At 36.2% G+C, this 14,784-nt stretch overlaps 3 protein-coding genes across 3 annotated transcripts; 1 reads left to right on the top strand and 2 right to left on the bottom strand.

Moving 5' to 3' along the window:
* Positions 1-53: 53 nt before the first annotated feature.
* On the bottom strand, positions 54-4,506 carry LOC6640150 (catenin delta-2). Its single transcript, XM_002063457.4, has 4 exons — positions 4,337-4,506; positions 2,023-2,854; positions 1,353-1,909; positions 54-1,291 (listed from the first exon to the last, which is right to left on the bottom strand). Exons 2-4 carry the CDS (start codon positions 2,844-2,846, stop codon positions 303-305), a joined length of 2,370 nt encoding a protein of 789 aa, XP_002063493.2. The 5' UTR covers positions 2,847-2,854; positions 4,337-4,506; the 3' UTR covers positions 54-302.
* Positions 4,507-4,964: 458 nt separating this feature from the next.
* On the top strand, positions 4,965-5,484 carry LOC6640151 (60S ribosomal protein L38). Its single transcript, XM_002063458.4, has 2 exons — positions 4,965-5,046; positions 5,114-5,484. The coding sequence occupies exon 2, from the start codon at positions 5,114-5,116 to the stop codon at positions 5,324-5,326; it is 213 nt and encodes a 70-aa protein (XP_002063494.1). The 5' UTR covers positions 4,965-5,046; the 3' UTR covers positions 5,327-5,484.
* An 863-nt stretch (positions 5,485-6,347) lies between these two features.
* LOC6640152 (MOXD1 homolog 1) lies at positions 6,348-9,921 on the bottom strand. Its single transcript, XM_002063459.4, has 6 exons — positions 9,395-9,921; positions 8,301-9,057; positions 8,074-8,237; positions 7,497-8,016; positions 7,261-7,427; positions 6,348-7,204 (listed from the first exon to the last, which is right to left on the bottom strand). Exons 1-6 carry the CDS (start codon positions 9,767-9,769, stop codon positions 7,034-7,036), a joined length of 2,154 nt encoding a protein of 717 aa, XP_002063495.2. The 5' UTR covers positions 9,770-9,921; the 3' UTR covers positions 6,348-7,033.
* Positions 9,922-14,784: the final 4,863 nt, after the last annotated feature.

Raw genomic sequence — 14,784 nt, 5'->3', positions numbered from 1 at the left:
TCGAGTCATTTTGTTTGTTACAAAAGTTCTGGCTGAAATTAATAAAGTTAATGTACATGGATATATCTTATTTTATTTATTAAGTAATCATATCCGCATATTTGATTTATAAGGAATTTAATCTGTTACAATTAATTATGATTATAATACTATAAACCTATGCAAAATAAAAGAAACTATATCGTTAATTGTATGAATAATTTAAGATTTAAATACTTTTGTGTGTGTGTGTGTTTGTGTGTGTGTATGAGTGTGTGGGTGTGTCTATCTCTAATAAAATAATTAACAAACAAATATACACTTTATAATTGTTTTCGAACCATTTCAGACAGCAATGCAGATTCATTATTGGACATAACTGCTCCACCTCCTCCTCCTCCACCACCACTTCCGGCTCCACCTGCTCCGCTACCGCCACCGGTTGAATCCTTATTTCTATAAGAAGCACTAGGACCACGCTGAATGGTTCTATCCTCATAACGCGTACGTCCCTGAGATGCCATTGGTCTGTTAAGAGTGTTATTTGCATTATTTGGAGAGCTTGGCGGAGTACTGTGGGCACAGAAGTTTTTGTTAACGAAATCCTGCTCCTTCCAGCCGTTCTTTTTGTATACATCTCGCAGCTCGTGATGCTGCCACATGGTGTACAGAACTTGACTAGCAAACTTAATAACGCATGAAGTGTACTTCTCTTTTCGTCTCGTTATATTCATAAGGCGATCAACTCCACCAGCATCTAAAAGGGAGCGTGAAAATTCCGGATTCTTCTTGATTACCTCATTTATTGTGGCTAATACAGCCGTAATGGTATCATCCGAGGTGTTTTGGTCGTGTTGTGCATTGCCGGAGGGAAGCTTCTGAACCAAATCGCGCATTGCGTATTTACCAATTAACTCCTTATTGCGTTGATCAATAGCAAGGTTACGCAATGCAGTGGCCACCGCACATACAACGCGATCCACTTCCATTCGTAACAGTTCAACCAATATCGGTAGACCCTTCTCCTTTCTGACAGTAGCACGAATGTCAATGCTGGGCTGCCAATAGCATGCAGATAGATTTTGTATGGCTCCAGCAGCTGCCTCAAGAGTCTCGGGATTAGAGCAACTCTGCAGTAATGAGAGGTAATATTGAACCACTTCCGGTTGCCATAGCTGTTCGTAACCTTTTTTTATTTGATTGCTGGTTGAACTCTTTGAATACTCTGTCGAAAAGCTGCAGTCCTGTTGTGCTTCACTAAGAGCCAATTCTTTCTTCTTTTTACTTGTTCCAAAGCAGCCTAAATTTTCACCTAAAATACAAAAATGTATTATTTATAATCAATAATTAAAGTGAAAGACAAATGTTGTTACCTTTCGACGAAGATGGAATAACCCTTTCGTGTGTTATAAATGGATGCTTATCGTAATTGGGATCTTCTACCTCCTGACACCTGTACGAGAGATTGCGTAGAATACAAACACAATTCTCGACCGTCTTATTTCCAATGTTATTCTTTTCGATGGCTGTTCGTACAACATAAAGGAGACACTCAACTAAATGCTCACAATTGCGAAGACATCCTCGTGCGTGTTCGCCAGCAGAGCTAACATTCCGCAAAACTCCCGAAGCATTACGGAATACAGTTGAAAAGCATGTCTCACCGCAGCACACTGGATCCCAGCCGGAATGTGGTTTTATAATGTTGCACACAATTGCAGTTAGAGCTTCATCAATAATTGACCGCTTAATATCTTCACAGGACGACATATTCCATAGAACTCCAGTGACCAATTCCTTAACTTCGGTTTCTTGAGATCGGCAAAGGAGATGAACTAAGGCTTCGATTCCACCAGCGTTTTTAATGCCACGTTTATTTTCGTCATTTTGTCGGCCATAAGATAAATTGCGCAAAGCTCCACATGCATTTCTAAAATAAAAATACAACAAATTAGTTTAAGGAATAGCATTTAAAAACTTTTGAAAGTAATACGAAATATGAAAGAGTTCTAATTTCAAGTCGAACTCAGAATAATTGCTTACTTGTGAATTTCTGGAGCGTCATAGGACAATAATCTGATTAATGGCGGTATTCCACCCAAAGATCTTGTACGTTGCTTATTCGGATCATCCATATAACATAAATGCTGCAAATATGCCGCCGCATTGGCTTTAATCGCATTATTGGGATTGCTAAGAAAGCTTATCACTTCAGACAGATTAGGATCGCGCCACCGCATTGTTGAGCATAGGTCACTATCAGATCCGCCAATAAAATCATCCTTCTCTCCAATTCGGGGAGGCACTGAACTTAGGGAAGCCATGGCAAATTGTGGTAACTTAAAATCGACTTGTCCATCGAAGGGTCTGCATTGGGCATCACGCACAACGTCCGATCCATTCAAATTGTCATCGAAAGGCCTTGCAGTAAATGGTTTTACGCTCGTACTAGCTCCAGCCAGTCCATACTGAGCTTCTGTTGTAAAGCCATAGGGTACCACCGATTCATCGGCATAGTGCGATTCAACGGCACAGGGCATACCAGATACACCGTAATCGGGTGCATCGTCAAATTGTCCAGCTTGAATGTATCGTACGGCTGGGGCCATTGAATGATTCTCAATGCCTGGAATAGCCACCTCTTGGCCAGTGGCATCGAGTTTATTCTGCTGACCAATTATCGAACAATGTGGCCCAATTTGTGATATGGCTCCAATTCCAGGTGGCTTTGTTATATAGATCGGTGCATTTGTGTATCCAGCTGCAGTGAATTGTTCAAAATTTTGAAATGTCGTATATTGGGCCTGCATATGGCCAGCTTCTGGTACCAGCGATGGGTCCATATTCAAGTTCTGTGCAGGATTCATGATGACAGCTAAAAAAGAAATGACATTTTTATAATCGCAATATACTTTACATATAAATTTAAAAGGTTTTTAAGTTCTTCTTAATTGTCGACAAGTAAGCTCCATTTACTAACAAAAATATAAACATTATATTATCTAACAACATCGTAAATCTTCTTCAAACTTCTGCATCTTCTCCTCATACTATATTACTAATCTAATTTTAGATTTGTTTTGCTTGGTAAAGATCAATATCTTCAATAGGCGATTAATTTAAAGTATTTAAGTTGAATATATAATGTGCCGGCTATTTTTATATTTTATAAAAATCTTCTTGGATAATTGTAAAAGGTTATCATTACGGAAATTATTGAACAACGTGATATCAGTGGAAACGATTGGAATGCGATTGCTCAACCTGGTGCAATTGGGTGGGGTGGAGTGCCCTGTACGTGCACTTTTTAAAAATTAATTTTGATAAGCTCAATTCCATGATGAGCAATGTATTATGAATGCATTAAATGAAACCTCAGATAAACTTAAAGACTTTGTTAAAAATAAAAAAAAAACAATGCTCTTAATAGGTTTTCCCCATTATAGCTACCCCTTTGAATGAAATGATTTGTAAAAGTAATTCTTGGTAGAGTTTATGACGCTTGCTAAATAAAATAAATAAATAAAACAAAGGTGTAAATTTTCGTAGTAAAGTTGAAATTGAATTCGTTTCGGCTTTCATCACATTCACACAAAGGCACAAGGCAAGGCAAGGCAAGGCAGGTGACAAGTGGCTAATGTTTCATATAACTTGAGTTAGGTCCAAGTTCGGTCTAATTTGATTTTATACATACATATATATGTATTAAGTATTTATATATATGTATATACCGATGTACATATAATGTATGTAACAGCAAATGCCACGCCCCTTTTAATGAAAGTATATGTATGTGAGAATACATGTATGCATACAACACAACGATTATCAATCTCGCCTACATTATAAATTCACTTGTTTACGTTGAAATTAAAAAAAAAATCCATTTAAATATGACACATATATACACAAAGAAAGTGTGCATACAAACAAACGAGTATATACACTTGTATATGCATGTATTTGTGTATGAGAAACTTCACTATTCAAATTAATTTCACTGAACCGAAGACGAGCGTTGAGTATGTACATACGTATATGTATGTATGTATGTATGTCCACAAGACTCTGTGTATGTACATAAAAACAGATTATCGATTTTTCACACTAACCGGGAGTTGTTCGAGCTATGCCGCTATTACATTAGAATACATTTTATTATTTTATCAATAACAATGACACACATTTACACATTGGGTTTTTGCCTAGTTGCACTTGTGTCCATCTACTGCATTTTTAATTAAACATTTCTATGTATATGTAGATATATGTACATGTATGTACATAAATTTTATAAGCCCAGCCTAAAGAAACTTGCAAACTTATATTCTCCGTTTACTCCACCGTTTAAACTTACCTTCTTATTTGATTTTTGAATATAGATTTGAAAACTATATAGTCGGAATTAATGTGGCATCATTCACCTGCAAATTGAATCACTCAGGCCAACAAAAAATTGTTATTTTTTTTAACACTAATTAGGAATTCATGTGGCATTATTGTGGAGTTGCCCAGCTTGAATTCGCCCAGCAATCGATAATTCTATCGAACAAAATTTGTTCTGAAGAAAACATTATTTTACAAAATGATTTAACAATATCGTAGTAAATTAAGTAATCAATATATGGGCTCTTATTGAGTTTACTATTTTTAATACAATGTGAATAACAATCGATGTAGAAAATATTTGCAAATATTTTTAACTTTTAAATGGAATTCGTGGTCGTTGAAAAGTGTAAAATAGTGGTTATCCATAGAATTAAAGAGATCAAAATTAAAAAGATAGCAATTGAAAGAAGTATCTAATGACAGGAAGTTGGGATAGATTTATTACCTATTATATTTTTATACATTTCTTATCAATTTCATATCGCAATTGACAATACTCAGCGGCGCTACCTTGACACACTATAAAACGTTCATTTTACAACACCGATAACACGCCAAAGCAACCCTGCGCGTTACTCAGTTTGACAGCCGGAAATAAAAATTTCCTTTTCTACCGTACTTCTGAACGTGTAGTACGTAAATTTTGGGTTTTAGCATCTGAAAAAGTAACTACCCAATGTGAGTTTTGAATTAAATGTGTAAAGTTGTCAATTGCTAAACTGTTGTTTACTATTTTTTTATACAGATGCCACGTGAAATTAAAGAAGTCAAGGACTTCCTCAACAAAGCACGTCGGTCCGATGCGCGTGCCGTGAAAATCAAGAAGAATCCCACAAACACCAAGTTCAAGATTCGTTGCTCTCGCTTCCTCTACACACTGGTTGTGCAGGATAAGGAGAAGGCTGACAAAATTAAACAGTCTCTGCCCCCAGGCCTGCAAGTTAAGGAAGTCAAGTAAATGCATTGTATCCAAACGCATCGTCGAATATCTCGATGGTCGTGTCGCGGTGGCTTGAATTAAGTTTTAATAAAAATAAAATGCATTCTTTGTAAATTCGGTGTTGTCAATGTGTGGAACACCGGTAATACAATCAAGCAATTGACGTGAACTATCAATACAATTGATTTTTTTGTTTAATGATTTGCCAGTGCCTGTTGGTCTCGACTTTGTAGTAAATTTTCCAATCCAATGTGTTTTTTAACAACGTTAATTTGACGGCGTTGTCACAATTTCCTTCTGATAAAAGTTTAAGCCATAAATACAGATGTAAAGTTGTGAATCCGCAGGCCCTATATTCTTGGATTTGAATTGTGTAACCCGCCGAGTAGAATAGTGCGTTTAACACTGTTCACAGACAACATTCCTACTGTTTCTCTACTCTGCATCTAGGTTTTGTCGGAAAGAATTTCTTTTGCAGGTTGATGTAATAGATATGTGAATAGCACAATTGGATCCCACTCAGTCAAGATTCTTAAAAAATAGCAATGGAATGAATCTTATCCTGCGAATACAATTTTGTAATAGCTATAAAATTCTTACTAAAGCCTTATGTCGAATAAGGAACACTGTGAACTTCATAACCAATGGCACAGTTCTTCTAAATTGCAGAACTAAACTATGAAAAAGCTAGACGACGGATCCTAATTTGATCCAATTAGTCCATTTGAATGTAAATCTGTTAATAACCTTGTTATTTTGATAAACTCCGAAGAATCAACAAGTGCTTATAGTATAATTTAGTTTCCAGGTACATACATTCATACATGAATGTTTTATATTTTTGCGGTTTACTATTTTGTAATCGTAAACAGAGTTCAACACTCAAATATGAACAAACATTTTGATCACCAACTATTCCAATTCATAGAATAAGTTAAGAAACAATTAAATAACAATTACCATGTCTATTCTGAGAATTGCAAGATGTTGCCAGGAGTCATTTTTACCTGTTTACCACTTCAGGGGGTTAAAAAGTCAGTTTTCGAAAAATGTAAATAATGTATTTTGAATGGCTTTAATTCTGAGAATACAATTTTACAATAGGTATAAAATTTTATTTGTATATGCTTATATCAATAATTAAGATTAAAATAAGTTATTTTATAAGGTGGTTTCTAAATCTTTGGAATTACACACAATGGCTTTCCCACTAAGCAACTCTGGCCGAACAAATGTATCTCAAGACTTTGGTGTTTTTATTTTGAATTTGTGTACTGAATCGCTTGAGAGAGTGACTCTAACATACGCCTGATAATGGATTACCAAACAAAACTTATTTAAGTAACAACTAGACTTCTTCGTGATGAAGGAGGAGTAATGTAGGTTTAGTTATGAAAAACACCTGCAATTTCACATCGTTTGATTACATAAGAAACGGAGTTCAAGCAGGATGATTTAAAATTATATAAGAGATCAGCAGACTATGTATGTGTGTATGCTTATACGTACATACTTACAATATAGTTAGATTTGTTAGCTGTTCTTGGGTCTTTCGGTCTGAACTAATACTTTACTTATAATATATGATTGTCAGTTTTTACTAGTAACTTATTATTTTTGGTCGATTAATTAATGATTTTCAAAGCGTTTACTTTTTTTTTTTTAAATATATCAAATTTGAAAAACCAAAAACACCATGTGCTATATGCTGTAAGTACTTAAAGGTTACGAATCTCTTAGCTGTATTAGTACTAAAAGCCATAAGGGCAAACCCACTGGAATCATCTTGGAGCTCTGAGAACTTAATTGAGCGCTATCAATGAATGTATGATAGGGGCAAGAGCTGGGCTGTTTAACAAATGTTGTAAAATTTGGATAACGTATTATCTCCGAGGGCTAAAACGAATAATATTTAATTAGATGAACATGAATGTTAAATTACAATTACTTACAATTGATATAGATTCATTAGCGATGCGACAAAAGGTCATATGTTTTCCAGTTATCATTGCCTGTTCAACACGTTTGGTAAATAGCGGCTCTGACCATGGTAATTGGTTCAGATGAGACATGAAAGAACGATCGTGAAATTCAACAGGATCTGATATAAGCAATTTGTCTGAAAATTACAAAATGTAAATGGTTTTAAATAAAATTAAAGCCAACTAATTAATATAAATTAACTTACTCAATAAGGACTCCTCGTAAAGTATATCCTCAGCGCTCATATTAGCGTGACTTTTCTTTGTCTTGGCGTATATCGTATTTGGTATATAGTCCAAAAGGTTCCCATTGTAGAGAAACAAATTCTCAACATCTGTCATGTTTAGCGAATAGAACTGAAGGACTCCAAACATTTCGAAGAATTCACGCACCGGTGTCATGCTATAGCATCCAGATAAATCAATTTTCGGATAATATGTGATGAATGACAAACACATTTCCTGTTTGGTGGAATATCCACCAAAGGTAGGACGATTGCGATGCAGTGTCTCATAGGCGCAATCTGTTATGATGTAATCACCAGGCAAGACGACTGTCTCATTGGCCAACTGATGGACTTGTTGATATCTGTAATCATAGTTATCATCCTCGATGATGCGCTCCAATTCCAGACCATTTCGAATATGGCGCAAACTCATTTTGCGACCAGCGCGATGCGAATGTAATGTAACAGATACAATTTTAATACCATCATCCGGAAACATCTGCAAGATAGATATAGTATTACTCACATATATAGGTAAAGGTAAATGTATACGTACCACGCTAGAGCATGCTGGCCCACAAATACCAACATTACGGAACAATTTTTGATGGGGTGGTATTAGTTGAGTATCGGAAACCGATACGCCACTGATAAAAATTCCTGCATCGTTTGGGCGTAGATGTTGTGTGTAATGTATTCGAAAACCAGAATGATCGATGGCTAAAAGGTAAAACAAACATTTAAGTTGTCATTGTTATCTGATCGAGTAATCTTTTGACTTACCATGTATATCATTGGGATTATCGTAGTGAATTTCGAGCATGTAATATGTAGCACCCGACGATCCGCCTATGGGTATGCCAGCATGTTGAGGTAGAAACTGTCCAGTTGATCCAATTGACCAGACGGCCACTGGAGTAGAGCAGGAATCCCAGTCGCGTGGCGTCAAAAGATTACTATTGCATACAGTGCCAGAACTTCTAACCCAAACATCCCATGATGCGGGATCAGAGCCAGGAAAGGATTTAACTGAGCACTCAAACAGGGTCATATGATGGACCAGATTCTTGTGCGACTTTCCAGAGCGTGTCAATAAGGCCTCATAGCCAATGATATGTTGCTTCTCGTTCAGCTTTGGAGCCCGCACAATTTTGCACCAATAGAGGGTATCCATCGATGGTTCGATTGTCACATTATTGACCGTAACATCCCATTTATTCACCGGTGACTTGTCTGTTGAGTGAGGTGCATGATTGGGATGCTTGTGAAACAAGGGAGCCAACAAATGCAGGGACTTGACACCACGATTCTGACCGTGACCCTTTAAGCTGCCATGTATGGGATCGGTGTCCCCATACGACCAAAGAACTTTAATAGTATCCCTAGTGAAGGGTAAATCGTAGGGATCGCATGTTTCAATTTGACGCTTAAATTCCATATGCGTGTGCGTATTATTCTGATAACCACCAACAACATGATAGTTTTGTGTATCATCCTGCAGGGGTGCTCCATGCGGCTGATGAGTTGATCCATGGCAATCCTTTAAGAAAAAGAGACAAACAAAATATTAATAAAAAGCTAGAATAAACAGGAGATTTCTCTTACAAATTTATGATGCTTTGAAAATTCTCAACGAAATAAGGAATCAAAATGGAAAATATCTTTATTTCACCATAGAATGTTCCCCTATTAAACGTTTCGTAAGCATGTATCTAAAGTAAATACTGCCAAAACATGCAGGGCGATAGAATTTCAATATTTCACCACCACTTTGTGGGCTTCAGATGGATTGTAGCGGAAATTGTACGAACCCTATGTGTGTGTGTGTGTGTAAATACACCAACTAGAATATGTGTGTGTATAGAATGTAAACTAACCAAAGCATTCCGTTCTCCAGTGCGATCATCAACCCATAGGAGCACCATATCCGCGCTAGCCATATTTCCATGTTTGGAAAATCCAAGTCCTATGAATCCTTGCGTATTGACCGTAACCGCAAAGTGAATCTCATCGCCGATGATCCACCATTGCAATATATACAGTCCATTCGAGTCCATCACTTCCTGGCGCTGCCAGTTATGATGCCGAACGGACCCACGCTCATCGACTACATCGTGCTCCCTTGGAGCGTGAACGTGATGATGGCTGTGTGTGTGTGTTGAATCCGTTTGGGGATGAGAACTGGAACTTCCGGATCGTAAGACTATAATAAACGCGCACAACGGTGCAATCGCTTGAAGCAACATTTGCATAATTTTTGAAATTAATTGCAGATGATATTGAAATTTTCGTCACTCAAAAATGCTTTATTTTTCTGCATTTACTGCAAGAAACAACTGGCGATCTCGAGTACATGTACACAAATAAAATAAAAAAAAAATAAAATGTTTAGGACGCGTTCCATTTCGCTGGCCGGCGGCAGATGTTTCGAAGCAACAAAAACACACACATATGCACAAAGTTACAGGCACACACACACAGACACACACACACACTTACACCACACAAGCGACAGAGCGAGCCTGTATACTCCAACCCAGGTAACAGAAAAAAAAAAGAAAAGAAGACTCATACATATGCTTTTATATATACATACATACACAGTGGTGGCAACAAATGTAGGACTTCTTATGTTGTCACACTGTAATTCTAATTTTTTTACTCCTTATAATCGATTGGTTATACCAAGATCTGAGTTTGCTCTTGCGTTTGCTTTATGTCTTGTTTAAATTGTTTTAAAACATTTGACAGTATAATTTTTTTAAAACAATTCTTTTCGTCCTAAAATATTGAATTTTTTTAAATCTGCAAAGACTCTACTTTTGGAGTAAATACATGAGTGAGGCTCTTCATAAAAATTAATGTAAAATATTCATAGATAACTTATCTCAAAATAAAATAAAATAAGATGCGGTGTTTTGCAACAGAAAAGTGGAGCAAATAACAAAGACCAACTTCAAAAATGAATTAATTTTTTTGTTCGAATTCATCGACAGATTTTCTACTGAAATGTAGCATTGCATTAACGTTTTAATAGAATCCGTACAAGAAATAGATTTTATAGAGAATGAGAAGTTCGCTGAAACAACAATAACCATAAGAAAAGGTGCACAAGATCTGACGTCTATTATACATATGTTAGAAGCATCTATCTCATTCCGTTCTTTATATCAATGGTGATAATAGCCTTATCGTTTTAAACAGAGGATCAAGAGACTGCGTTGTTTTTATATATGTATTACCGAGCGCTCAGCCATAGCACCACAGGGGTGGATCACTTGGCTCAGCTATGCGTTTTTTAATCTTTTTTTTTTTTTTTTTTTTTTGAAATTTTTAGCTTATTCTAGCCTATTTTTGTCTTTAATCCAGCTTATGGTGACTTTGAAAATCTGGCAACACTGTTCCGGAATGAGCACAGCAACTGAGAACGGGAAAAAACTGCTCTTCGGTTGAGCGCAAACAAAATTTTTATACGAACCATGATGAAATCACAAAAAAGGGGTCTCGTCGGAAGCCGAAGCTTACCGAAGTATAACTTCAGTGCACATTTGCTCACTCACATCACCATCTCGCTCACCCTCAATAGACATAGACACTCAGAATACTATTCCTTTCACTCGCACTTATTGCAAGCATACGTTAAGTGTATGTCTCTTGCCGACGGGACCACCTTATGTTATTTCATCATGATACGAACAATTTAATCGGTTGCTTTCGTACTTTTTGCTCAATTTCTACAAATTTATGAATTCACAACCACGTGGCATCAATAGTAAGAAAGAACCAGCCATTGAAAAAAGCCATTTAAATTGAATAATCTTCATTCAAGAGCAATGTATCAGTTAGAAACTTGTTGGCAATTGATTTTATTAAATAAGCTACTTTAAAGCAGCCTAAAATTACAGACTAAGTTTAAAATGCCCAAAATAAGTAAACGTGCATATTCATTTAACCAAATACCAAAAATTGGGTTAAAAGTTTATGTAAATCGGAATGTAAATAACTTTAACACATATTCTTAACGCCCTTTTTAAAAGTGTCACTCTGTCCCTTTTAATAGCTATTTAAAACATTTCAATTTAAAATCTCTCAAATTAAATGTCGTGTCATAGAAATCATCAAGGCCGTGTTTGCAGTTTCATTGCTGGCGCTGCTTGAAGAGGCGCCCATACAGTCACAAATTATGATTTTGCATTTGTGTATGTCGCAACACACTAGGACGAGTCGGAGTATTTCCGAAGTGCCGTTGCCGAACCTACACGACCGTTAACAGTGTATGTGAGACGGCAGCGCTGCGGCAGAGCTGCCAGGGCCGCGCCATGATACATACTTATTTCACCATGGACGAGTCGAAGTATTTCCGAAGTGCCGTTGCCGAACCTACACGACCGTTAACAGTGTATGTGAGACGGCAGCGCTGCGGCAGAGCTCGGCCCAGGGCCGCGCAATGATACAATAACACATGGTGAAATACTTATTTCACCATGGACGAGTCGAAGTATTTCCGAAGTGCCGAGCAGCAGCGCTGCTCACGACGATTTCAGGTCTTATTTCAGTTGTCGTTCGACTTTGTCGTCATTTGTCGAGTATCATTTCAACATGCATCACCACCTTATACCTATTTAAACATGAATGGGACATTAGACATTATTCATTGATGAGAAGAAAATCTTGCAACTCTCTTATAAATTAATATTACATTAATGTATACCTCAAAAAGGGCTGTAAATTTTTTGTAGTTGCTTATGTTTTGGTTACCAATGTGGTGTACTTTTTTTACAATATTTACAATAAATTCCGTCATTATTTAAAATATAGAATATCCTCCTTAGTGATTCACTAAATGTTTAACTGCATGTTTTAATATTCCTAACTCACCCATTATTATTTACTAACAACAATTTCGATGTCGACCTCCACTTCTAGTGGTATTCGTCATCTTATAATCGAAAAAAATAAATTATAATGGGCCTTTACTGGATATTTTTGTTTTAACTTACCCATTTCTTAATTATTGTGTGTAAATTTTTGTTTCCACAAAATTAAATTTAAATTATAATGGGCCTTTACTGGATATTTTTGTTTTAACTTACCCATTTCTTTATTATTTTGTGTAAATTTTTGTTTTTGGGATGACATACGACGTTTACTCCCCAGCAGAACAATGGCAAAATCTTACGAATCATATTCCATACTTGTCAGCTGTTTTTTTTTTGCTCTTTTTAAACAGTCAAAAATACTTCCGGAATCGTTTCAAATTATTATTAAAACTAAATAATCGTGTATTAGATTTTTTAATATCAATAATTTTTTGTCCCATATATTGAATCAACTGGCTATCCATAATGTTTATTTTCATACTTTGAACTTTATATACAAACAGCGTTTTATTGTAGATATATCTACACATCATGTTGTTGTAGTCCCACTCGATGGGTACTTTTCCGTTAAAGGTAAACCTTTTTTTTTTATGTACAATGGTCTCATCGAGAACGTTGGCAATCTCTGTTTTTGCAGTAACTTCCACTGATTTATATTGCTTGTCATCGTTCCCAGAATTTTACGGCTTCGATGATGCTTCCAGTGGCTATTAACCAGTCGATATAGATTTATTCATGCTGCACCCATCCATTATTAATGATTTGCAGGTTTGGTCTTCTAAACTTGTATTTTTCGTTTTATTACGTCCACCAAAGTGAAACAGGCGGTGCTAGGAAGTGACCTTTAAAGCAAGAGCAATCAATTTTGAGTTATTATCCCGGCACAAATACTTAATGCTGAAGTTCTGTAAGTCTAGTCGGAACTGCCACGTGGAAAAAATAAGTCTTATTTAAGGACAATGAGAGAGATATTTTCTTTTTTGTTTGCTTGCTTTATATTCCTTAAAAATTTAGCTATATTCTTAGTTCCCAAATAACTGTTGACAGTTTTTTTCCCCACACTCTGCTCACGAGCACAACCGAAAAAATCGCACACAATCGATTTCGGTCTGAGCAGCATGCTTCGTTTTTTTGTTTCGGTTTTTTGTGAGCACTTTAAGTTGAGCTGTTCGTAAAACAACGACCGAAACGAGCAACGCGTCGCGACGTTCGCAGTGAAGACCGATGGACTAAAAAAGACTAGGCATACCGCCTTTTTAAAATTTTCTTGGGAAACAAAAGTCTTTATACTGTCTTTGATGGTCCTTTTTCGGACACGAAGCTCATAATGTTCCTTCACGTTATTAGGTTCACACCAAGAGCATTGTAAATTGGATCGACGAATTCTTTAAAACCGTCGCTGTCCCAGAATAAAAACGGCTTTCCATCAGTAGTCACCATTTTGATAATTTAATTCACTACTGTCTCTTCATTGATAAGACAAAATTCCAAAGTTTGAAGACAGGTCAAAAATCGCTAATCAAATATTTCAAATATTATTGCATCTAGTTATTTTTGTTTTTAAATGTTTTTGCCCTTGTTGACCTTTTTAGATTACGTTAAATTAAAACGTCGCATCAGATATTTGTAATTTTTGAAAACAATTTGATTGAGCTACATACATACATAAGATTTAGTTAAGTTTTATTTTGGTTAAACCATTAAAGTTTTTGCAGCAAAACGAAGACGTTTTGGCCATTAAATAATGTCTAAAAGAGCAAATAAGAACTGACGTTCGAGTACACGAAATGATCCACAACGTTGGCCTCCACTGTATGGATATATTTAGCTCATCCTCAAAACTATAAAAAACTCTTTAGAGGAAATGAGTGAATGAAGAGAAAAAAAACTCTCTTCCCCCAATTTCTCGTCCTACGAGCCATCACATTGTGACAGGGGTTGTTTTTTCCAGCGAGTGATCTATCGCAGAGATATGAGAGATATGAGAGACTCTTTATACAAGTTCTCAATTGGAGTTTCTGTCAAGCAGTGCAGAGTAGTTCACTTCCGTTTCATTTCAATGATTCCTAGCTACTCTTTTGTCTGTAAAGAATGTCTCATTCTTTTATGAGATCTGAACTTTCCAGCCCATTTCATGGCAGCTCAAGCTTGTTATGTCTTCCGCTTTAGTACAGTGACTTGTGTACATACACATAGGAACTTAAAATTTAGAACTTTGTTCTAGACAAAGCCTCCGTTTAAGGCTTTAATGAACCAAAGAGTCGTTAAAAAAAAAAACTAGCTCATTAAGCGCCTGATAAGTTTAAACAAAACTTTACAATTATTAGATGTTAAAAATGAGACCTACATACATACCACTCACTTTATCTTACAAATATATTTACCAT

This window comes from Drosophila willistoni (assembly GCF_018902025.1).
Source record: "Drosophila willistoni isolate 14030-0811.24 chromosome 2L unlocalized genomic scaffold, UCI_dwil_1.1 Seg196, whole genome shotgun sequence".
Classification (NCBI taxonomy): domain Eukaryota; kingdom Metazoa; phylum Arthropoda; class Insecta; order Diptera; family Drosophilidae; genus Drosophila; species Drosophila willistoni.
Note: the sequence above shows the minus strand (reverse complement) of the source record. Positions and strands in the feature narration are given on the sequence as shown.